This window comes from Camelina sativa, chromosome 19 (assembly GCF_000633955.1).
Source record: "Camelina sativa cultivar DH55 chromosome 19, Cs, whole genome shotgun sequence".
NCBI classification, from domain to species: Eukaryota; Viridiplantae; Streptophyta; class Magnoliopsida; order Brassicales; family Brassicaceae; genus Camelina; species Camelina sativa.
Genome location: NC_025703.1, coordinates 1073957 through 1096057, shown reverse-complemented (window position 1 = coordinate 1096057; position 22101 = coordinate 1073957). Strand labels below are relative to the sequence as shown.

Sequence of the window (22101 nt, the reverse complement as noted above, 5' to 3'; positions counted from 1 at the left end):
TGTCGAGGTATATAGATAGTTTCGGAATCAAGCATTTGCGTGGTAGATAGTTTTGTTTGATTTGGTGAAAGAAAAAGAAAAGAAAAAAAAACATTCCATAATGGTGTTGTAGTAATACACGCCTCTCAGATGAAAGAGAGCTAACTAGTCATATAAAAACATTCAGCGTTTTTGAAGTCTTTTAGTAGGTGGTAGCAGAAAAAGATAAGAAATTTTTCTGAAAGCTGATCTACCAAACTTTAAAAACATACATGCAGGCAAAAAAAGTTTCGGTGATGATCCTAAAACCATTTGTGTAACTTGTACACCCTGTTAAACAGCACGACCGATCTAGTAACGGTTGTGTCGCCTGCACAGAGAATTTTGACATAGTCATTTGTAAGAAAGATATTGAGTTCGTTAGGGATAAAACCAAACCATGACTCTGGTTTTATTACCTGTGGCGATCATAGTCCCTTGGTCTGTCTCTGGACCTGGACCGTGAGCGTGACCTACGTCTGCTTCTTGATGACCGATCATAGTCTCTGTCTTGTTCACGATCACGGTCATGGTGCCTATCTCGCTCTCTACTCCTGCGATCATAATCTCTTCGACGCTCACGACTAGTTCCTCGCTCTTTCTCTCGGTCTTTACTTGATTCCCTCTCCTTACTGTTCCGTTCCTTTGACCTGAGAATGGTTTTCAGTTTCATCATTAAGTCACTTTCAAAGATCCAGAACCGTAAAAAACAATGAAAATAGAAGCTACAACTAAAACCTAACCTTTGGCTTTCCTTGCGGGAATTGGTCTTCTCATCCTGAAAGAAAACGAGGAGAAATATAAGAACATAAAGCTTTCATCCATCATCAAAAAAGAGTAGACTATGCTATTAGTTTACCAGAAGCTCTGCTAATTTTTCCCGGACTAGCATGTATCCTAAATGAAGCTTCCCACCAAAATGATCAGCTAAACGACGATCACTGTAGCATCACAAAAAAACTCAATTAGCATAACCAAATGCTAAATCATTTCATGATAGCATTTTAAAACAGCTTAACGTTAAAACTCCATTAGTTAATCTCTACTAGTATGATCCTTCAAGCACAATAAAATCAAGAAAAGAACGCACATTTATTATAGCTGCAAAAGTAATCCTGCCCAAAAAGCCTGCTGGTGAAAGGAGGAGGTACAATAGCCGGAGTCAAAAAAGTTGAACCACTTGCAACTCAAGAATCTATTTCTAGCTTTTTTCTCTTTCAATCGAAAAGGGAAACAATAACGCAGAAAGTTTGAGCAAGGAAATTAACCTGTCATAGACGCTCAAGAATGCTCCACATATGTCACATAGTCGCAACTTTTGGTCTGTCTGAGAAGATGAAACCAATGTTTAAACACATTAAGCAGGCGGATAAGAAGATGTTATACTTATGTCCCAAATAATACTTTTATGAAAGAAATCAAAATCTTCATACTTCTGTCCCAAATGATACTTTTATGGAAGAAAACAAACGGGTCTACCCAAATTAAATATTACTCTTTACCTAAAGGTTAAAATATGATTGTTATCATACTCAATTCAACGGTCCTTTCACTAGAAAAAACTGATAAATATATAAGGAATCTTGAGGGCCTCATTGGGAAGAATGAAGTTAACTTACAATGCGCACATCAACAGCAGTGTACTTTGTTGAATCTGCTGCAGGTTCTCGTCTAACTGTAAGCTGAAACAGATATAGGCCCAACAACAGTCATGAGTCACTAATAAAAGTAGGGGGAAAAGAAAACGAGCTTAAGCAAGAGAATACACCTTCTTAAGAGCTTCAGCCTCTTCCAGTGCTTTCTGTGCTTCATCAACCATTCCTTGTTCACCTAAGAAATCAATTAACCATACACTCTATTTTCAAACTCTGGCAAGTCCAGCGATTCCTTAACATAGGTATAGTAACATACAAAGGGAAGATATTTCCTCATCTTACGTATCTACAATTTACGCAATTTATAGGTCAAGAAATCTTAGATCAGCCAGCGGAAATTCCCATCCGGCAGGGAACACTAGACCGTGGATATTTTAGCAGTTTCAATATTCCACTACAAATGGCTACTTAATGAGCTTTAAATTAAGATGACCATAGACATATTAGGGTTATTTCCCTTACCAAGATCTTCCGCCTTCTTCAGTTTCTCATTTATCATTTCTTGAGTGCGAGGATCAGGTGGAGGTAATACGGAAGATGGTGGTTGAGCTGGAACAGGCTGTGGCAAGGATGCTCTATCTTTGTTGAAGGCTTCCAACAGCAGTACTGCCTACACGAAAAACAAGACACAGGATTTTCCAGTTGCCACAGGTGAAAGTTAAAAAGCAAAAATGCTTATGAAACAAATAGTGAAAGCAAGGTCACCTGTTGGTCAGCTCTCTTGGTCCTCATTTCTTCGACTAACTCAAGAGCTCTAATCTTAAGATCCATTTTGCCTTCAAGATCTGCAAAGAGACATAATAACATTTAAAGACATCATAACACCAGAGATCATCGATTTGTACATAAGCAAACCAGTAGACACTCTTAATTGACAGTACAACAATCCTTTGCAAAACAAAAAGAGATTCAAAAGCCGAAACAGCAAAGTCATATTCTTTTAATTTTTACCGTGCAGATCTGCTTCCTTCATTTTCTCTTTGATTTTCTCTGATAACTCGAGAATTTCAGGTGACTGCAGTTAAAAACGATGTAAGTGATTTAACAAACCTCAGTGTAGCAAACTTAGAAGACACATAAATCAAATGATAACCTGAGTGACTGCAGCAGTTAAAACGATGTAAGTGATTTAACAAACCTGAGCATAGCAAACTTAAAAGACACATAAACCAAATTTCAAAATCAAATGAAAACCTGAGTGACTTCAGAGACAGAAATGGCAATGGCAGCTTTGGCGTCCTCTTCTTGAAGACGCTTAAGGGCTCTAGCAATCTTCCTATCACACTCAACGATAAGCCTGTCTATGGCATCTTCCAATTCCCTGTCGTAGTTATCAACACCTTTTGCCCTTGCTTCTCGATATCTTAGGGCGAGTTAAAGTAACACAGAAGTGAAAAGAGAAACAAGAAGCCACTGTAGAATTAAATTAAATATACCAGTGACACCGACTTCTTTTGGTAACGAATCTGCCGGGAACACGATATTCAAGGTGGAAAGCTAATCTCATATACACTAGCCATTTAGTAAAAGTATCTAAACAAAACCAGGAATAACGGTGTTCAGATACCAGATTCATCGGTAGAGAAGCCATGAAAGTAGTTAATCTGAAAATGACAAAGCCGGCCTTCGTGGTAACAAGAAGAAGATAAATACTTAAAACAAAAGGATACTCTTTCCTAAGCTGCAAAGAGTGCACCTTTGGGCAAGGTCCCATATCCATTTTCTGAAAACAACAGAAACGTGAAAAGGAGCATCAATAATTACTCAAACATCCAAAGTTTAAAGAAGGACAATTGAGTTAGTAAAGCCACCAAGAAGATACGAAACTGGAAACTGTTGGTGTTAACTAAACCAATAATGGAGTGCTCAAGATTACTAAAATACTATATCAAATATAACTATAATACCAGTAATCAACTCGAGCTAACGCAGAAACACAAAAGAATCAGATCAGCTCAAAAGTGAAATTAGGGTTTTTTTTTTTCTTTTCTTTCTCAAAGAGTTTCTTCTAGTAAAAGCAGTAATAAAATAACATATGGGGATTCATCGAAGATGTATGTATAGAGAGAGATACGAAACGTGCCGTCAATTGAAAGAGATCGTGAGGGCATAGACCAGACAAGTAAAGACGGCACACATCGCGGTCATAGTATTTGCGGTTCACCTCCTGAACGTCGCCGTTTCGGTTTGCTCCCATGAGCACATCAAGCTGCTTCCTTATCGCATCCATCTCCGCTCTTCGTTTCTGATGATACTTTTTTACTCCCCACCCCCAACAGAGAGAGATTTGGGGGTTTTTTTTTTTTTTGATCGAAGATGATAATAATATCAATTGTGCGCATTGGATGTTGTAATGTAAAGATTTACGTATTTTAAGATTAATTTCATATAGGTCCCTTAATATCAACAGTTTTATTATTTACCCCCTTTATTTATTTCCGTTGTCATATTTTTCGGACCCACTATTTGGATAAAATTTTTGGACCTCTTGTTTGATCTTCGCCGTTGCCTCAATCTGAGAAAAATGCTGACTCTATTGTTCGTCTCTCTCGGACTCCTTCTTCTTCTTGGTCTGCTCTTCAAATTCGCATTCGCTGATGGTATTAATAACTCTGATGATGAGTTCTAATGCAATGTGCAACTCTTTTTCGTTTCTTCTGGTTATAGATTCTGTAATAAAGGATTGATCTTTTTGCTTTCTGTAGGAGATTTCACCCTGATTTCGAAGAAGCATGTCAAGCGCGAAGCCATTGAAGGCAAGGTAAATTTAGTGGGAGTGGTTTGAGTTTTCGAATTATTTCAGTTTCTGAGCACTAATATAAGAGATTTTGTGGTTTTGTTCAGGTTGTATGGATCACAGGGGCCAGCCGTGGAATTGGTAACTCCTGTTTTTAGGGTTATCTGTGAAGATATTTTCTCGAGTCCTTTTATTGTGGCTACTTAGTGTTCATGTTTATGACTGGTGGATACAGGGGAAGTTCTTGCTAAACAGTTTGCAAGTTTAGATGCCAAGCTTATTCTCTCCGCTAGGAATAAAGCTGAACTGGAACGGGTTAAGAGTGAACTCAAAGGTACTAATGAATATAGGAAAGATCTCCGCTTTTGAACTCTGAGCTTTCTTGTTAACACTTGATGGGAACTGACTCTTGTGTATTATTCTAGGTAAATATGCACCGGAAGATGTAAAGGTTTTGCCTTTAGATTTAGCTAGTGGCGAAGAGTCGCTCAAACATGTTGTAGAGCAAGCAGTTTCGCTTTTTCCGGAGGCAGGTGTTGATTATATGGTTCACAATGCTGCCTATGAGCGTCCGGTAGGTAATTTCCTTGCTAATGTTTTGTATCTATCTACTCAATAGAGAGTCTTAGGCTAGAGAATTGTTTTGTTCAAGCTATTATTTCAGTTGTTAAGAGCGTGTCATCATCATAACTTTTTCTTGTCAGAAATCCAAGGCAACGGATGCAACTGAGGAAATTCTCAAGGTACTACATTAATTGTGTAAAATCCATAGGCAAGATAATTTTCATTAGTGTTTTCATTGCCAGAGATTTCTTAGCCTGTACTATGATAAGTATGGTTTTTTTAGTGTTTTTTCTTGTTGACATATGGTTAATCAATGACTTTGTGTGCAGACTACATTCAATGTTAATGTCTTTGGGACGATAACTCTTACAAAGTTGGTAGCTCCTCTTATGCTAAACCAAGGAGGCGGTCATTTTGTTGTGGTACGTTGTGACTAACCAGGGGATAGTTTTTGTTTAGTGCCTTATGTTTGTGGATATGTTGAAAGATTGAGATATATATCATAGTTTCCTTTATCGCACGCTAGCTCAATTATAATTATTTTACCATATACACATCTTGAGAAGTCAAGTTATGATTAGCTATTCTTGTATGTGTTAATTGTCTATTTCCTTTAGGTTAAATGTCATGATTAATAGTTCATGTCAATCTATAGATAAGCAGTGCTGCAGGAAAGGTACCATCATCTGGACAGGCTATATATTCTGCTTCAAAACATGCTCTGCACGGCTACTTCCACAGTTTGCGTTCTGAGGTATGTTGAAAGTTAAAGAAACTGTGGTTCTTGCTAATTATTTTGCAGCAAATGACTGTTGAAAGTCTCAATAGAAATCTCACAGCTGTCCCAGATTGTTTATAAAATTATTTGCTAATTTGATTTTTTCTTTTACACTCCTTGTTACTAACAGCTTACAGTATCTGTGCATGGTTTCAGTTCTGTCAGAAGGGAATCAAGTTTACCGTCGTTTGTCCTGGTCCAATAGAAACCTCGAATGGTACAGGAGCATCGACTTCGGAAGACAAGAAGTCTCCTGAGGTTGGTTAACTGATCATGATTGTGATTTGTTGGTTAAGTTGTCATCTGGTTTTATTTCCGTTAATCACTATAGTCTTGTAGACACATAGAATCCTTTCTCTTATTATTTCCATTCAAGCATCTAATACATGAATTTTTTTTTGCTCCACAGAAGCATGTGTCATCTGAACGATGTGCAGAACTGACTATCATCGCTGCATCTCATAACTTGAAGGAAGCTTGGATTACACATCAGGTACTTCTTTGTCAAATTGCATATGTTACACTCGGTTTAGATGCAGATATATAAGCTTATTCTCGCTCTTTATCAGCCGGTATTGCTCGTGATGTATATAGTGCAGTACATGCCTTCCCTTGGCTTCTGGCTCATGGACAAGGTACTTAGTTCATCCGTTTTTTCTTTTTTCAGAAGTTACTGGTATCAGATCTCGTTTTTTTTTTAAATCCATGCTTCCTTCAAGAAACATTTTTGACGAAAATGAATGACTTGTAGGTCGGAGGGAAGCGTGTGGAGGTCGCCGAAAAGAAAGGCAACACATACTCATGGAAATTACTGTTCGGGGAGAAGTCTAAAACAAACTGAAACTGGTTATTACTTATTTAAAAGGTGTATATGTAGTTGGTGTTTATGTTAGCGTCTGTTTGATTGTAAAAAAAAACTAGCAATTTGTTGTCCTGTGAGTTGCTCAATAAGTAAGAAACAATGGTGATCTTCTGTATTTAAAATACACACAACATCCACGTTGGGGTTGACAACATCCAAAGTTTAAAGATATCGAACACCTTGACCTTGGTAGTTGGTACCGCCGCCATTTGTAGTTTTCTTTTGCGCTCAAAAGTGAATTCAAATGGAGCTAGGAGGTAATTGCGGCTGTATAGTCATCCGAGACATGCATTGAAGACTAATGAAAGCTTTTGGGGTTTGACTTGCTGCCAAAAGAAACAATACTGGTTAGCTGGTTTTGCAACACGAATGGCTACAACACCGTTCAATCTTTCCTTCTCTTCACCTGCAATGCACATAGTATTTGCGGTTCACCTCCTGAACGTCGCCGTTTTGGTTTGCTCCCATGAGCACATCAAGCTGCTTCCTTATAGGCTTATAGCATCCATCTTCGGGTTTTTTTTTTATCGAAGTTGATAGACACAATTTTGTGCATGGGATATTTGGATGTAATGTAAGAAGAAGATTTACGTATTTAAGATTAATTGCATATAGGTCCCTTAATATCAACAGTTTTATTATTTACCCCCTTTATTTATTTCCGTTGACATGACCCACTATTTGGATGAAAATTTTGGACTCTCTTTGTTCGTCGCGTCGCCGTTACTCAATCCGAGAAAAATGCTGAGTCTAATCTGTCTCTCTCTCGGACTCCTTCTTCTCATCGGTCTGCTCTTCAAATTCGCATTCGCCGATGGTAATAATAACTCTGATGCGTTCTAATGCATTGTTAACTCTTTTTTTTCGTTTCTTCTGGTTATAGATTCTGTAGAAAAGGATTGATCTTTTTGCTTTCTGTAGGAGATTTCACCCTGATTTCGAAGAAGCATGTGAAACGCGAAGCCATTGAAGGCAAGGTATTAGGATTCATATACGAAAAAAATGGAAATTTAGTTGGAATGATTTGTGTTTTCGAGTTATTTCAGTTTAAGAGGTTTTGTGGTTTTGTTCAGGTTGTATGGATCACAGGGGCTAGCCGTGGAATTGGTAACTTCTGTTTTTAGGATTATCTGTTAATAGATTTCTCGAATCCTTTTAATGTGGCTAATGTTTATGATTGGTGGATACAGGGGAAATTCTTGCTAAACAGTTTGCAAATTTGGATGCCAAGCTTATTCTCTCAGCGAGGAATAAAGCTGAATTGGAACGGGTTAAGAGTGAGCTCAAAGGTACTAATGAATAAAGGAAAGGTCTCTGCTTTTGAACTCTGAGCTTTTCTTGTTGATACTTGATGGGAACTGACTCTGTGTATTCTTCTAGGTAAATATGCACCAGAAGATGTAAAGGTTTTGCCTTTAGATTTAGCTAGCGGCGAAGAGTCTCTCAAACATGTTGTAGAGCAAGCTGTGTCGCTTTTTCCTGGGGCTGGTGTTGATTATTTGGTTCACAATGCTGCCTATGAGCGTCCGGTAAATGTTTTGTAATCTACTCAATAGAGAGTCTTAGGCTACAGATTTTTTTTAGTTCAAGCTATAGTTTAAGGGCGTGTCATCATTATAACTTTTTCTTGCAGAAATCCAAGGCATCGGATGCAACTGAGGAAACTCTCAAGGTACTAAATTAATTGCGTAAAATCCATTGGCAAGATTATTTTTGATTGCCAGAGATTTCTTAGCCTGTACTACGATGATAAGTATGGTTTTTATGGTTAATCACTGGCTTTTGTGTGCAGACTACATTCGATGTGAATGTCTTTGGGACCATAACTCTTACAAAGTTGGTAGCTGCTCACATGCTAAACCAAGGAGGCGGTCATTTTGTTGTGGTACGTGGTGACTAACGGGGGATAGTTTTTGTTTAGTGCCTTATGTTTGTGTGTATGTTGAAGGGTTGAGATATATATCATATTTTATTTATATGGATATATATTACCTTTTTATATGTTACTTTAAGGTTAGAATCACACTATCAAATCTTAACTAAATACTATATTTTAATTTTGAGGCTTTAGGCTATCTAGACAGCTTAAGGGTTTCTTTTGGGTTATTATATTATCGCCTGCTAGCTAAATTATAAATGATTTTAACACATCTTGAGAAGTCAAGCTATGACTAGCTATTCTTGTATGTGTTAATTGTCTATTTCCTTGGGTTAAATGTCATGATTAATAATTCATGTCAATCTACAGATAAGCAGTGCTGCAGGAAAGGTACCATCACCTGGACAGGCTATATATTCTGCTTCAAAACATGCTCTGCACGGCTACTTCCACAGCTTGCGCTCTGAGGTATGTTGAAAGTTAAAGAAACTGTGAACCTTGCTAATTATTTGGCAGCAAATGACTATTGAAAGTCGCAATAGAAAACTCACAGCTATGTCAATTATTTATAAAATTATTTGCTAATCCGATTTTTTTCTTTTACACTATTTGTTACTACTAATTACTGAAAAAATAGCACCATAAAGTATTATAACAACTTACAGTATGTTTGCATGGTTTCAGTTTTGTCAGAAGGGAATCAAGGTTACCGTCGTTTGTCCTGGTCCAATAGAAACGTCTAATGGAACAGGAACATCAACTTCGGAAGACAAGAAGTCTCCTGAGGTTGGTTAACTGATTATGATGATTTTTTGGTTAAGTTGTCATCTGGTTGTATTACTTCTGCATTTCTGTTAACCACTATAGTCTTCTAGACACATGGAATCCTTGTCCTTTTCAACATTAGGATCTTCTATCCGAATCCTTTCTCTTATTATTTCCATTCAAGCTTCTAATACATGAATTTCCTTTTGCCACACAGAAGCGTGTGTCATCTGAACGATGTGCAGAACTGACTATAATCGCTGCATCTCATAACTTGAAAGAAGCTTGGATTTCACATCAGGTACTTCTTTGTCAAATTGTATATGTTACACTCGGTTTAGATGCAGATATATAAGCTTATTTTCGCTCTTTATCAGCCGGTACTACTCGTGATATATCTAGTGCAGTACATGCCTTCACTTGGCTTCTGGCTCATGGACAAGGTACTTAGTTCATCCGTTTTTTCTTTTTTCAGAAGTTACTGGTATCAGATCTCGTTTTGTTTTCTATTAACATTTGACAGAAAACATTTTGACTTGGAGAATTGCAATATAGAACAGAGGCAATTACTTATCCGTTAAAGGCAACTTTTTTGACGAAAATGAATGACTTGCAGGTCGGAGGGAAGCGGGTGGAGGTCGCCGAAAAGAAAGGCAACACATACTCATGGAATTTACTGTTCGGGGAGAAGACTAAAACAAACTGAAACTGGTTATTTGGAAGCCGTACATGTAGTTGATGTTTATGTTAGCGTCTGTTTGATTGTTAAATAACTAGCAATTGTTGCCTTGTGAGTTGCTCAATAAGTAAGAAACGATGGTCATCTTCTGTATTTAAGATACATACAACATCCACGTTGGTTTTACAACATCCAAGTTTTTTTTGCACTCAAAGTGAATTCAAATGGAGCTATAAGGTAATTGCGTCTGTATAGTCATCCAATAGACTTCTGATCCCAGTGGACTTCAGGTCCTACAAATGAAGAACCGAAAAGAAAGCTATATGAGGCATGCATTGAAAACTAATGAAAGCTTTTGGGGTTTGAATTGCTGCCAGAAAGAAACTCACAGACAATACTCCTGCCAAAGCTGCATAAGGCTGATTAGCTGGTTTTGCAACACGAATGGCTACAACACCGTTCAATCTTTCTTTCTCTTCAGAGTAAAAGTTTCAGTAAACTTTAACACCTGCAGATATAAACATCATTCAGGTTAGAAACGCCCACATAGCAAAAGAGATGCTTTCTAAATGTTTTATGTTGTTTTAAGTAGCAATAGGTAAATATCTTCAAACCTTCTTCTATACTCTCAACACCAGGAAGAACTTTGGCAAGACCCTCCAATCTCAGCATATCTGAGAATGAAGTATAATGGTGAACGTCCTGCCCTCATCAAAATGTTTAATAAGGAGATGTATAGTGTTTGACCTCACAAGGAAGAATTGACAGAGATACAACAATTAGTGGACTACCTGAACTTCAAGCAGCAAGCATTTATTGAACAATATAAAAGCTCCTGAACTAATCCTGAGAGTACAAAGGAGGAAACATAAAGCTTAGTAACGTAGAAATTTTTTGAAGTCCAAACCCGGAATTGGCAAGAACAAGATATGAATGTGATGGTTCATCAACAAAAAGATTAAAACATCAGACCTCATGTAGTCTCCCACTGCACATCTTCCTTCAATAGTTTTCAGACCATCTGGCGAATGAGAGACACCCGGAAATAAAAAAACGAGATGGAGCAAATTAAAAATGTCTACTGCACTCTAAGTAAACAGAAAATGTACCTTTCAATTGAGTGAAGTAAGGCTCTTGGACATGAAGCTCAAAGTTGACCTTCTTCAACATCTGAAAGAATGAATCTTTTCATTTCACCAAAAAATTTAACTAACTTTTTCCCACTGTTTTAATGCATATATTTCAAAGTTTACATACATGTACTAAGTCATGTCCCACGCCATGAAACAGTTTGCTGTATTTCTCCAAGTTAGAATTTTTATCACCCTCCGAAGCTAGACATTCAGACAGAGCCCTTGCTAGAAGCTTATACACCGCTGGTTTTTCTGTTAATTGAAATTTTTTTTTAAGAAATTTCAGTTATGTCTCTTTATCATTCCAGTTCCATAATTAGCAGAACTTACCAGTAGAATCTGTATCTTCCTCAAGGAGATGAAGGCAAAAGTCTCTGGTCAGATCAAGATCAAAACTTGGAACGGTTTCGTCTAAGTGGGAGAGCAGAGTAAAACGCAGAAGTGATTCCATACATTCTCGGAGATTCACCGACTTTGTTCCCGGCGATGTTGGTTGCTCCATTTTCGTCAACAAAAACGCCAAAGTGAATCGATACGCCTCTTCTTTAAACTACCCTTAATTAAGTAAAATTCGTTATAATAACCTTAATTGAGGCTTCATCTTTGTGTATAACCTTAATTCGCCAAAGTGATCTCCGTGTCAAAGTTCATCCTCTATCTAGCTAGATATGATAATTTGCAGGAGGAAATAGTTCATTCTCCTTGTAAATACTCTAAAGTTTGTAAATATTACAAGATGTTATTACAAAAAATTCGAAACTGTTAATAAGACTTTGACCGCGTTTTCCAAACGTTGTCGTTTCCCTGGCGTAAGGTTACTAGAGGAGAATATTATCAGATCTGTCGTGCACAGTAACAGATTTTATCACCAATGCCATTTTTTCCTTTCTATTCTCCTGCCTGTCACACATCTATTGTCAAATAACCATTATACCCTTCATCTTTTTTATTAATTTTTTCTTTGTTTTTCAGATATAAACGAACAAAACTCTTTCTCTCTCTTCATAATTCTCAATTTTTCTCTTTTTACGACTCTTCATCTTCTTCTTCTTCAATATCAAATTGTCATATGATTTTTCCACTTCTCTGAGTTTTCCTGTATGCAATGATGAATTCATCATGCAGTCAGTTCTACTATGGTCGAATCCTCCGACTGCTCCGCCTCCGTCCGTCGTGGCCGACAAAATATTTGAGGCGAGTTCCAGAGTCGAGACCTCCGTTTGATCCGCTTGCCTCCTCCGTAGTAGGCAAAACCGCTAGGTCTAGTTCCAGAGTTTTTATATCCAACAATTGATAAGCAAAATTGTATGTCTGCAGATCCGGTGGACCATATCCATTCGACCAGGTTTTTGTCCATCCCTATTATGTCTCTTGTTCTCTTGAGTGGACTATATCTGTTTGGTCATGCGTTTTGTGTCCATTGGTAGCAATAAAACTTGTCCACACTGCAGGTCTGCAAATCCGGTGTCCAGTGGGCCATATCCAGCCAACCAGGTTTTTGTCCACCACTATCAAACTTGTCTACACTGCATGATCCGGTGTCTGGTGGACCAGATCTAGCCTACCAGATTTTTGTCCACCACTATCATGTCTTTCTTTCTCTTGAATTGGACCATATCCGTTTGGTATGTGTTTTGTGTCCATTGCTAACTAAAAACGCGTCCACACTGCAGGTCTGCAAATCCAGTGGACCACATCCTGCAGTCAAGGTTTTTGTCCACCATTATTATGTCCTTCAACTCTTGAGTGGACCATACTCAAGGTTTGGTCTGACGATTTGTGTCCACTGCTAACAAAAAAAAAATGTCCACACTACTAAAGTTTGTATATTGAAAGAGAAATATGTTTAAGATGACATAAATAAAAAGATAACAACAAAAGTTAATTTAAGTATTAAATTATGGACTATAAATATAGGACATAAATTGTAGACACACTTTTTTATGAAAAATAAATTTATGTCCATAGTTAATATTGTCTACCGCAGAAACTGTAAAATCTTATATCAAATAATTAATAGTTAGTTTTTTTCTCATTTTTTTTATAAGGGTAAATTTATCTTTTTATTTATGCTACAAAAATAAAAAATGACAATTCTCGTAAGAAAAATTATAAACTGGCATTTCTAACAACTTTTTTTTTTAAATGGCATTTATGGCTAAATTCTCTTACTAGAACCTTTTTCGTGAGTGTCACACAGTCAATGGTGTTGGTGTAGACCTCGTTTTCAAAACGGTGCCGTGTAAGGTTTCTAGAAGGAGAGACGTGAAGGTTCTCGTGGAGAGTGTCACAGTCACACACATGGCATATTCTCAGTGATCTGACTAGAGTATATACATCTGATAAGCCCCACCACTGCTAACCATGTTTCTCCTGACCTCTGTTGAAAGATCCGAACTAAATAATATTCTCTCGGGTCTACCGAACGACCCGCTTTGATGGACTGGATTCCGTGTCCGTGCTGGGGAACCTACGGCGACGAAAACGTCGGCGAGGTGGCGGATCGTGATCCAGTGCTTCTAGTTTCTGGTATCGGAGGCTCAATTCTGCATTCTATGAAGAATGGTTCAAAATCTCAAATCCGCGTTTGGGTTCGGATTTTTTTGGCCAACCTTGCCTTTAAGCAGAGCGTCTGGTCTCTCTATAATCCCAAAACTGGTAATCTCAACTCTCTTTTTGCACTTTTCCTTGTAAAATTTGAGTCTTGCTTTATACTTTTTATTTTAGCAGTCTTTATTTGAGCTTTGATCAGAGAGAGAGAGATGATTTCCAACTTAGATTAAGTTTGAAGTCATGGACTTTTAGATTACCTTATGAGTTAAAGAAAAGTGAGTTATGAATCAGATCATCTTATGATTTTAGATTAGCAGTTTATCTTATGACTTTACTCTTTAAATTATCAGTTTATCTTATAAATCAGATGATTTCGAACTTTAGATTAATGTGTGTTTATTTCTTTTTTTTGGTTGGCAGGTTATACAGAGCCGTTGGATGAGAATATTGAAATCGTGGTCCCTGATGATGACCATGGACTCTATGCAATTGACATTCTAGATCCCTCCTGGGTAAGATCGGTCTTTCACTCCTTAAAATTGCTTGTTACTCGGTACAATGGCTACTTCTATGTAGTTCTTAAGGTTTAGGAGTGAGGATAAGTTAAAGGGAAACTTTATGTCATTATGTGCGACCATTTTTGTCTGTAGTAAGTTGTTCTTTCTTGATGTCTAACCTCAGTGTCTGTTTTGCTGGAATTGTATTTTTTTTTGGTTACCCTGACTTCATTTTTTCGGTTGTTTCATCTTTCTAAATTTGGAGTTAGCTCGTTTACCTGTTATATCTCTGATATCACGAACTTTGCTTTTCTAGTTTGTGAAGCTTTTTCACTTGACGGAGGTTTACCACTTCCACGATATGATAGAAATGTTGGTTGGATGCGGTTATAAGAAGGGGACTACGTTATTCGGATATGGTTACGATTTCCGCCAAAGCAATAGGTGATTTTCTAAACCTTTACTTCTGTCTCACCTGATATTGTAGTTCCCAAGAGTTTTTTAGATGTTTTTGCTTGTGTCATTCTTGCAGGATCGATCTACTTATACTAGGTCTGAAGAAGAAACTGGAAACTGCTTATAAATGTTCAGGGGGCCGAAAAATCACTATCATATCCCATTCGATGGGAGGACTTATGGTTTCATGTTTCATGTATCTTCATCCGGAGGTATTATAATCACCAATTAATATGATGTTCGACAGCTTCTAGCTGATGTTTAGAGAGTCCCCTATTCAAACAGGATAATGAGTGAGTCTCTGTTTTTCTTGTTGGCAGGCTTTTTCCAAGTATGTAAATAAATGGATTACAATTGCAACGCCTTTCCAAGGTGAAACGAATTATCTCTTTTGCAAAAAGTTGTTCATAACAGAAATAGCCGATTTCATAGGTAATGACTTAAAATTTTGTTGACAGGAGCACCAGGGTGCATCAATGATTCACTCTTGACTGGAGTGCAATTTGTGGAAGGGTTAGAAAGTTTCTTTTTTGTGTCACGGTGGACGATGCACCAACTGGTAATATACCCTCAAAGTTTTGGGGTTCTGGCATATATTGTTTGAGTTACACCAAAGCATTTAGATTTTTTGTGAGATTTGAGCTCTTCAGGGTCCATGAAACTCTTATTTTAGACTGATGATGAATCTGTTTTTTTTTCTTTCTTTTTTTGGTTTTAGTTGGTTGAGTGCCCATCTATATATGAGATGATGGGAAATCCTGATTTTAAGTGGAAAAAGCAACCAGAGATTCGAGTTTGGCGTAAGAAGAAATCTGAAAACGACGATGATACTTCTGCAGAACTGGAATCTTTTGGCCTAATCGAGAGTATTGATCTATTCAACAATGCACTGAAAAATAATGAGGTATCAAATCAACGCACTCACCTTTTTTTTCTCGTGTGCATTGGCTTGAGATGTTATTTTGGTCACTGGAGATATAATCAAACATCTAAATTATGTATTGTAGCTAAGCTACGGTGGGAATAAGATAGCTTTACCCTTTAACTTTGCTATCCTCGACTGGGCTGCTAGTACAAGAGAAATTCTCAACAAAGCTCAACTTCCTGATGGAGTTTCCTTCTATAACATTTATGGAGTGTCACTTGATACACCCTTGGATGTTTGGTATGCACCAGAACTATCATAGTGTCTCTATTGCCTGAGATTTTTTGTTGGTTGGTCGATTCTAACTTTTTCACCACGTTAAAAAAGCTGTATTTTTTTCCTGCTACAGTTATGGCACAGAGACTTCTCCGATTGAAGATTTGTCTGAAATATGTCAAACTATGGTGAGTGAAATGACTCTTCTTGAGAAGAGTAGTTAGATCCCTTGTAAAAAATCGAAAAACTTGCGTTTCTCTATCCCACCTTGGATTTGTTATCTCTTGGCATTCTTTCAGTTACTATTATACTTTCATGTTTGATTTGAGAGTCTCTGCATCTTTGAATCTTGTTTCAGCCTGAGTATACATATGTGGATGGAGATGGAACTGTACCTGCCGAATCAGCTGCAGTAAGCTACTTTCTTGTTCATCTCTGAGTTTCTCGGTTTTGGTTAAGCGAATCTGTTACTGGTTCTGTTGTCACTTGTTTGGATCCCTTAACAAAACCCATACGTTTCTTCTAACCTTTCTTTGCAGGCTGCTCAGTTTAAAGCAGTTGCAAGCGTAGGAGTTTCCGGTAGCCATCGTGGGCTTCTCCGTGATAAAAGAGTATTTGAGCTGATCCAACAATGGTTAGGAGTAGAGTCTAAGAAGGCTAAACGGAAACAGTTAAGGACTCGCAAAGTTGTTGATTCTGGCTAAATCCAAAGCCTAGTAGGTAGGCTTACTTATTAAGGATCTTGTTTGAATAGTTCAATAATAAAGAACTTCTTATTATTAGAGTGTGATGATTGTCTTTGTCCCAAAAAAAAAAAAAAGTGTGATTGTAATCAAATTGATATGCTATTGTAAGTTATGACATGTTTGTGCATGGAATTGTAGTACGTAAAAAGAAAGGATATGGAATTCTTATTACATTATTTTTCTATAATGTAGTGGGGACAACAAGTAAAACGTTTCAAGACTAGTCATTCAACAACAGGGCATCCTTTAGCAGCTCCTGATTTTGTTCAAATGACCTTTGTTTTATCCTCATTACAAAACACTGCTAATGGAATCATGCATTAATCATATACCTTTTGCCTTCCTTTTTGTTCCACCAACTAAACATTCAAAATTACTCTGTTGATCTCTTTTTTTTTTAATAAAACGTTTAAAGATTAGTCATTTAACGACACAAGACATCCCCTTAGCAGCTCCTGATCTTGTTCAAGTGACCTTTGTTTTTAACATCATAACAAAACACTGCTAATGGAATCATCAATCATAACCTTTTGCCTTTTTTTTTGTTTGTTTCACCAACTGATTTTCTGAGAACAACATTGTCCAAAATCATCCTGCCAAGAACAAATTGAACCACCTGCATATGTTCTACTTCTACCCCAAGTCATCTTCTTTGCCTAAACATGCAAAATGACTCTGTTTCATCCGTTTGTAAATCCATCCTTACCAATATTTTTTTTTGTTTTAACTTTTGACACTCTCACATGTTTTTTATATTACCATTCTTTCATAAGTAAGTAGTTGCAAAGAAGAAAGAAGATAATATAATGAAATTAATTATTTATTTGCCTTAATTAAACATCTTAATAAAGAAAACAAAGGCAAAAGAAACGACGAATTAAGAAACTAATAAAAATGTAGACTTTTTTTTTTTTTTTGGGGGTTGGGTTGGAGCATTGCAGTTCGAAAAATTGAGAGATTCAGCTGCTAATGCTACTGATTCGCGGATAAACAGAGCTGATGGAATCTATCGGCGACGACGATAAGCTCAGAAGCAAAACAGTTTCTCATCGGAGAAGAATCTCGTTTACGACTCTCCTTCTGCTAATCTCGTTTAGTACGAGGGTCTCTGGTTCGATTGACGAACCTGGAAGAAGAGTGATTGAAGCGAGAACTGGGCAAGACTTGATTTGGGTTGTTCAGCTTTCCGATCTCCATTTCAGTGTTCATCATCCCGAAAGAGCCATTGATTTCAAAAACATTGTTGGTCCTGCTCTGTCTCTGATCAACCCTTCTCTCGTCCTAATCACCGGTGATCTCACAGGTTTATATCTCTCTCCTGATTCACCTATACGTTCGAATTTGTGGATCTCTCGTTTGGTATGGTTCGTTTGATGATGTTTTTTTCCTGGGTTCTTAGGTTTTACTTATGCTTCTTATATGCAAGTCTGAAGCTTTATTGATTTGAGTTCGATCTTTCCCCCTAAAAATTAAAACTTTAGCTTTGGGAACCATTGTGGTTAGATATTGCTATATCCCGTACTTATAAACCTCTCATCTGTACTAGATATATAGCTGGTTGATTCTTGTTCTTAATTTGGTTAATCAGATGGGAAAAGCAAAGACATGTTAACAATGAAGCTAAATGAAGATGAGTGGTTAGAATACGAGAGTGTGATGCAAGATGTTGTGAAAAGAAGTGGGCTGAATAAGAGCATATTCTATGATCTTAGGGGTAACCATGACAACTTTGGTGTTCCCGCTGTTGGTTCATCTACTGATTTCTTCTCCAAGTATAGCATCAATGGACAGATGGGAAGGAAAGAAAATGTTAACGCCATTACTGTTGAGGTTGGTGGTTACTCTCTCCCAGCTTGGTCTATTGTTTTGGTTGAGATCATTGATTGTTTTAAGTTTGGGTTGGTGAAGGACTGATTTGCATTTGAGATGAAGGTTATCTATTACATTGTGCTAACGGTTCTGTGTTTTGTTATTATACAGACTAGCGAACGTAAGCATCTGTTTGTCGGTGTTGACACCACAATGCATATTGGATTACGTGGCCCAACAAATCTCTTTGGGCATCCAACTGATGAGCTTTTGAGCTCACTCGACTCACACCTATCGCAATGGGATAACCAGTCAGCAAAACCTGTGGCAAAAATATCGTTTGGGCATTTCCCGTTGTCATTCACAGCGCTGTCACGTTCTCAAAAGAGCCTTAAAGATGTTTTTCTGAAGCACTCCATCTCAGCTTATTTGTGTGGCCATCTACACTCAAAGTTTGGCAAGAATCTTAAAAGACATCATCACTCTGGTGGTATCAGTTTATCAGATAATGACTTGTTTCAGCTGAATATGAGGCAGAGTAGTGCTGAAAGTACTTCCAACTGCTCATTTGGAGCCTTGCCAGCTGCAGACTTCTGGGAATGGGAGATGGGTGACTGGAGAAAAAGCAGGGCAATGCGGATCATGGCCATTGATAGGGGCCATGTTTCATACGTTGATCTTGACTTCAAGTCAAGATCTCAGAAGACTATCATATTACCGACCTTTCCGTTGGATTCACGTTTTATGTCAACATCCTTTGCACGTCACAAATATGAATGCCAACATATGATCTCATCATCCTATGACACAATAAGAGCCATTGTGTTTTCTCATTCCCTCGTTGTGGAAGTTGTAGCTAGAGTTTATGACTCGAGCCCTGGATTTGACAATCTGGTCATGGAAGCTCCAATGAGAAAACAAGGAGGTGACACTTCTTCCGGGGCAACATTCTTTTCAGTTCCATGGAATTATAGGGCCTTTGAAGATCCCTTACCTGATAGATTTTGGCTGCAGATAGAAGTCACTGATATCAGAGGCAGATTAACTTTATCAGAAATGCGACCATTTTCTATCAATGGTCTAAGCTCTAAAGTCTCATGGACATGGAATGAGTTTCGTGTCATGGGATGCCAATATGCGGCATTATATTACCCGATTCTTTGGTCTGCTTTATATATGCTGTTACTCGTATTTCTTGTCCCCAAATGCATGATCATAGTTTTCAAGAAGCAGTACACTCTCAAGAAGTTCATTGCGAAGAAGGGACCAATTACACTTGTACTGTGGATTCTCCAAGACCTCTGCAGAATGCCTGTGGTATGGTTCGGTTACACGGCATACCTGTTGTATCTCATATTCTTTCCTTGGTTCTCTGGTGAAGTGTTTACTGATTCGGGGAACAGAACATACATGACTATTATGGGATGGGTGGTCAGTAGCTCAGGCGCAGATAAGAAACATGAATACATTGGACAACCCGATGTAATGGTTCTGGTGATACCACATGTGATATTTGTTGTTATCCCCAGTGTCGTGGTTGTGTGTTGTCTGGTTGCCGAGAGAGAAATGTACAAAGATCACATTCGAACCGTCTCTGGCAAGAAAGAGGATGACCATGTCCATGACTGGGGAAGGAAGAAGAGATCACAACGCCGGTCGCTGCTATTCTCTAACAGAAGACTGTTTCGAAAATCGCTCTTGGTGGCTTCGTTGGCTCTATATTGGAAACATTTCAAGGTACTACTACGTCTATAGTTTGTTTTCTGCTTTGCAATTGTCATCCGTTTTGTTGTTTTATTATATCTGCAATCACTAATGAAAGTAATTGTTTTTTTGACATAACAGAATTGCTGGGCTATAGCTAGAGCATATGAGATGAATGTGGTTCATTATCCAGGTTACAGCCTTGTAGTTCCTTTGTTGCTACTCTATGTTATCTGGAAAACACATCAAGTTCCATGAGATTTGAAAAGAACGCTCTGTGGAACTAATGGTGAGTTATGAGAGTGATTTGATTTTTAGGGATTTTGTTGCATTTTTGTAATGTGTTGTTTGATAGAGTTGGGACATTATTATAGAGTACAATTGGGAAAACCCGAATTTGAGAATCAGATTCCATTATAAGTGGCTCAACAACTACCATTGGACTAATTAAATATGTCTTTAGCAAAGTGTTTTCTTCTAGCACTATCTATCAAAGTTTACGAGTATCCATCAGATAGGAAGAGTATTTTTAACAAGCTGCAAGTGCAATGTGTTTTCTTCTAGCACTATGTATCATGAATCATATCGGATTTTGCTTTGGAATAATATTTGATTTACTTCATATCAGTCTTTTTTGGTCCACTAAGATTCCATCAGTAATTTGGTTTTGCTGAACCCAAAAATGAATGTATGTGTGTGTGTGAGATTATGATAACGAGTCCGGTTCAGTCATGATATGAATCCAAAAGAAACCGCATACATACACACACATTACATCAACTGCTTTGTAATGCAACGAGACTATATTGTAAAAAAATTATAGTTGAAACATTTAACATATGAATAGAGAAGTGCACATGTTTCATCACACAGCATAAGCTAACACAAGAATAAAAATAGAAAGACCATGACAAAAGGTTAAGAAAGAACATACATGAATTCTGTCATGCGAGAACAAGACACACACAGTCAGAAAAGACCAAGACAAAGCAGAAGGAACATACTGCATAAAGTCTCATGCGAGAACAAGGGACACAGAGTCTATTTTTGCGTCTTATTCAGGAAGAGGAACAAGACTCGGAACCAAAGAGCAGTAGTTGAGATAAAAAGAAACTCCTAGACTATTTGCAGTACTTGGTATATTATAAAGTATATATGTTACTAACCGTAGAAATATTGTTATCCAAGTTGAGATCGCTCCATTGTGAAGTTTTCTTCTAGCGGGTGCAAAGTAAATCCATCAAATGATAACTAGGAAAGAACACTAGAGAGTAGAGAGCCAGATGGTACTTTGCGAATAATTCCTTCCTAGGTTTTCCCGAGAGCATCCTTCAAACAAAATAGAGCAGTAAGTTGTGGGAAAGAAAAAACAACACTAAACGTTGAAAAACAATATGCATTACCTGGAACCAATCTTGAAATCATATACATTTTCAAAGCCCTTTGAAATCACACCAGCCCACACCTGAAACAAACAAAGAGGCGGTTAAATAATACAATGCACTTGTGGAATACAATAAAACCTCTATAAATTAATAAAGTCGGAACCAAGATATTTATTAATTTATAAAAATTTTAATTAAATTAATAAAATAAATTAATTAATTTATAAATATACTTTTTCATTTTCATAGTTTTTGAATATTTTCTATTAAAAATAAGATACTTTGTCATAATTCACATTTTTATAGAATTATTTTTTTTAATTTATAATTTTGGCTATAGTAATATGATTGATGACAATAGTTTACTAGATTATCGAGATGAAAACGATAAATGTTTAGAAGTTCAGAGTTTAAAATAAATTGTTGTTAATATCTCTCATGATGAAATATAGGACGCTCCATAATTTTTGGATGAAATTTGAGAAAACAACACCAAATGTTTTTGATGCAATAAGAAAGATTATAGATGAACTCCAACAATAATGCAAATTTAAGAATAGAAATAAACAATATAGCCATATTTCACTAAATTGCCTTAGAGAAATATATATATATATATATATATATATATATATCTCGTTTATATCATTATTAATTTATGATATTGATGAGACCATATTTTTACATATGATTTAAAAAAAAATATTATCTTATTATTTTATCGAATTGTATCATTTTTT

The 22101-nt window shown here is 37.1% G+C and overlaps 6 protein-coding genes and 1 long non-coding RNA gene across 11 annotated transcripts; 5 read left to right on the top strand and 2 right to left on the bottom strand.

Annotated features, from left to right (window-relative positions):
• Positions 75 to 3999, bottom strand: LOC104763962 (putative RNA-binding protein Luc7-like 2). 3 transcript variants are annotated; one of them, XM_010487375.2, is made up of 13 exons: positions 3757 to 3998; positions 3344 to 3396; positions 2868 to 3036; positions 2625 to 2688; positions 2379 to 2458; positions 2136 to 2283; positions 1787 to 1848; positions 1638 to 1700; positions 1287 to 1345; positions 878 to 959; positions 762 to 796; positions 438 to 668; positions 75 to 349 (listed from the first exon to the last, which is right to left on the bottom strand). In XM_010487375.2, the coding sequence occupies exons 1-13, from the start codon at positions 3901 to 3903 to the stop codon at positions 331 to 333; spliced, it is 1212 nt and encodes a 403-aa protein (XP_010485677.1). In that variant the 5' UTR covers positions 3904 to 3998; the 3' UTR covers positions 75 to 330. The 3 variants fall into 3 exon arrangements, with proteins under 3 accessions (XP_010485677.1, XP_019096962.1, XP_019096963.1); XM_019241417.1 differs by lacking the exons at positions 75 to 349; positions 438 to 668; positions 762 to 796 and adding an exon at positions 1109 to 1149 and having other exon boundaries at positions 900 to 959; positions 3757 to 3999; XM_019241418.1 differs by lacking the exons at positions 75 to 349; positions 438 to 668; positions 762 to 796 and adding an exon at positions 1109 to 1146 and having other exon boundaries at positions 900 to 959; positions 3757 to 3999.
• LOC104763961 (dehydrogenase/reductase SDR family member 7-like) lies at positions 4146 to 6738 on the top strand. Of its 2 annotated transcripts, none has more exons than XM_010487372.2 (12): positions 4146 to 4273; positions 4379 to 4434; positions 4518 to 4551; positions 4646 to 4744; positions 4836 to 4984; positions 5115 to 5153; positions 5304 to 5396; positions 5630 to 5728; positions 5909 to 6010; positions 6162 to 6245; positions 6322 to 6387; positions 6504 to 6738. In XM_010487372.2, exons 1-12 carry the CDS (start codon positions 4198 to 4200, stop codon positions 6591 to 6593), a joined length of 987 nt encoding a protein of 328 aa, XP_010485674.1. In that variant the 5' UTR covers positions 4146 to 4197; the 3' UTR covers positions 6594 to 6738. The 2 variants fall into 2 exon arrangements, with proteins under 2 accessions (XP_010485674.1, XP_010485675.1); XM_010487373.1 differs by having other exon boundaries at positions 4182 to 4273; positions 4379 to 4429.
• On the top strand, positions 7283 to 10178 carry LOC104763960 (dehydrogenase/reductase SDR family member 7-like). Its single transcript, XM_010487371.2, has 12 exons — positions 7283 to 7431; positions 7536 to 7591; positions 7688 to 7721; positions 7805 to 7903; positions 7995 to 8143; positions 8248 to 8286; positions 8407 to 8499; positions 8863 to 8961; positions 9178 to 9279; positions 9476 to 9559; positions 9636 to 9701; positions 9875 to 10178. Exons 1-12 carry the CDS (start codon positions 7284 to 7286, stop codon positions 9962 to 9964), a joined length of 1059 nt encoding a protein of 352 aa, XP_010485673.1. The 5' UTR covers position 7283; the 3' UTR covers positions 9965 to 10178.
• On the bottom strand, positions 10066 to 11744 carry LOC104763959. 2 transcript variants are annotated; one of them, XM_019241419.1, is made up of 8 exons: positions 11401 to 11744; positions 11195 to 11322; positions 11047 to 11107; positions 10910 to 10958; positions 10729 to 10783; positions 10552 to 10639; positions 10327 to 10445; positions 10066 to 10230 (listed from the first exon to the last, which is right to left on the bottom strand). In XM_019241419.1, exons 1-7 carry the CDS (start codon positions 11570 to 11572, stop codon positions 10429 to 10431), a joined length of 570 nt encoding a protein of 189 aa, XP_019096964.1. In that variant the 5' UTR covers positions 11573 to 11744; the 3' UTR covers positions 10066 to 10230; positions 10327 to 10428. The 2 variants fall into 2 exon arrangements, with proteins under 2 accessions (XP_019096964.1, XP_019096965.1); XM_019241420.1 differs by lacking the exons at positions 10066 to 10230; positions 10327 to 10445 and having other exon boundaries at positions 10559 to 10611.
• Positions 12099 to 13099, top strand: LOC104763957. Its single transcript, XR_763708.1, has 3 exons — positions 12099 to 12415; positions 12522 to 12564; positions 12744 to 13099. It is a non-coding gene; the product is annotated as an uncharacterized LOC104763957 (long non-coding RNA).
• LOC104763956 (phospholipase A(1) LCAT3) lies at positions 13416 to 16641 on the top strand. Its single transcript, XM_010487370.2, has 11 exons — positions 13416 to 13728; positions 14044 to 14135; positions 14437 to 14564; positions 14653 to 14788; positions 14897 to 14948; positions 15035 to 15135; positions 15295 to 15480; positions 15584 to 15741; positions 15851 to 15905; positions 16076 to 16129; positions 16257 to 16641. The coding sequence occupies exons 1-11, from the start codon at positions 13509 to 13511 to the stop codon at positions 16419 to 16421; spliced, it is 1347 nt and encodes a 448-aa protein (XP_010485672.1). The 5' UTR covers positions 13416 to 13508; the 3' UTR covers positions 16422 to 16641.
• Positions 17353 to 20388, top strand: LOC104763955 (putative metallophosphoesterase At3g03305). The gene is made up of 4 exons (XM_010487369.2): positions 17353 to 17766; positions 18052 to 18293; positions 18444 to 20009; positions 20118 to 20388. The coding sequence occupies exons 1-4, from the start codon at positions 17463 to 17465 to the stop codon at positions 20232 to 20234; spliced, it is 2229 nt and encodes a 742-aa protein (XP_010485671.1). The 5' UTR covers positions 17353 to 17462; the 3' UTR covers positions 20235 to 20388.

Bases quoted from the DNA above. Each gene is read 5' to 3' on its own strand.
- LOC104763955 (XM_010487369.2), top strand. From the start codon at position 17,463: ATGGAATCTATCGGCGACGACGATAAGCTCAGAAGCAAAACAGTTTCT. The intron at 17,767-18,051 runs GTTTATATCTCT...TTGGTTAATCAG, and splicing joins AATCACCGGTGATCTCACAG to ATGGGAAAAGCAAAGACATG. The intron at 20,010-20,117 runs GTACTACTACGT...TTGACATAACAG, and splicing joins TATATTGGAAACATTTCAAG to AATTGCTGGGCTATAGCTAG.
- LOC104763961 (XM_010487372.2), top strand. From the start codon at position 4,198: ATGCTGACTCTATTGTTCGTCTCTCTCGGACTCCTTCTTCTTCTTGGT. The intron at 4,435-4,517 runs GTAAATTTAGTG...GGTTTTGTTCAG, and splicing joins GCGAAGCCATTGAAGGCAAG to GTTGTATGGATCACAGGGGC. The intron at 4,552-4,645 runs GTAACTCCTGTT...TGGTGGATACAG, and splicing joins AGGGGCCAGCCGTGGAATTG to GGGAAGTTCTTGCTAAACAG.
- LOC104763962 (XM_010487375.2), bottom strand. From the start codon at position 3,903: ATGGATGCGATAAGGAAGCAGCTTGATGTGCTCATGGGAGCAAACCGA. The intron at 3,037-3,343 runs GTATCCTTTTGT...ACTCGCCCTAAG, and splicing joins TCTTTGCAGCTTAGGAAAGA to ATATCGAGAAGCAAGGGCAA. The intron at 2,459-2,624 runs GTAAAAATTAAA...GTCTCTTTGCAG, and splicing joins GAAGGAAGCAGATCTGCACG to ATCTTGAAGGCAAAATGGAT.
- LOC104763959 (XM_019241419.1), bottom strand. From the start codon at position 11,572: ATGGAGCAACCAACATCGCCGGGAACAAAGTCGGTGAATCTCCGAGAA. The intron at 10,959-11,046 runs GTACATTTTCTG...CTCATTCGCCAG, and splicing joins TTACTTCACTCAATTGAAAG to ATGGTCTGAAAACTATTGAA. The intron at 10,784-10,909 runs GTCTGATGTTTT...TTGTACTCTCAG, and splicing joins GCAGTGGGAGACTACATGAG to GATTAGTTCAGGAGCTTTTA.
- LOC104763956 (XM_010487370.2), top strand. From the start codon at position 13,509: ATGGACTGGATTCCGTGTCCGTGCTGGGGAACCTACGGCGACGAAAAC. The intron at 14,789-14,896 runs GTATTATAATCA...TCTTGTTGGCAG, and splicing joins TCATGTATCTTCATCCGGAG to GCTTTTTCCAAGTATGTAAA. The intron at 15,136-15,294 runs GTAATATACCCT...TTTTGGTTTTAG, and splicing joins GGTGGACGATGCACCAACTG to TTGGTTGAGTGCCCATCTAT.
- LOC104763960 (XM_010487371.2), top strand. From the start codon at position 7,284: ATGACCCACTATTTGGATGAAAATTTTGGACTCTCTTTGTTCGTCGCG. The intron at 7,904-7,994 runs GTACTAATGAAT...GTATTCTTCTAG, and splicing joins GGTTAAGAGTGAGCTCAAAG to GTAAATATGCACCAGAAGAT. The intron at 8,144-8,247 runs GTAAATGTTTTG...TTTTTCTTGCAG, and splicing joins ATGCTGCCTATGAGCGTCCG to AAATCCAAGGCATCGGATGC.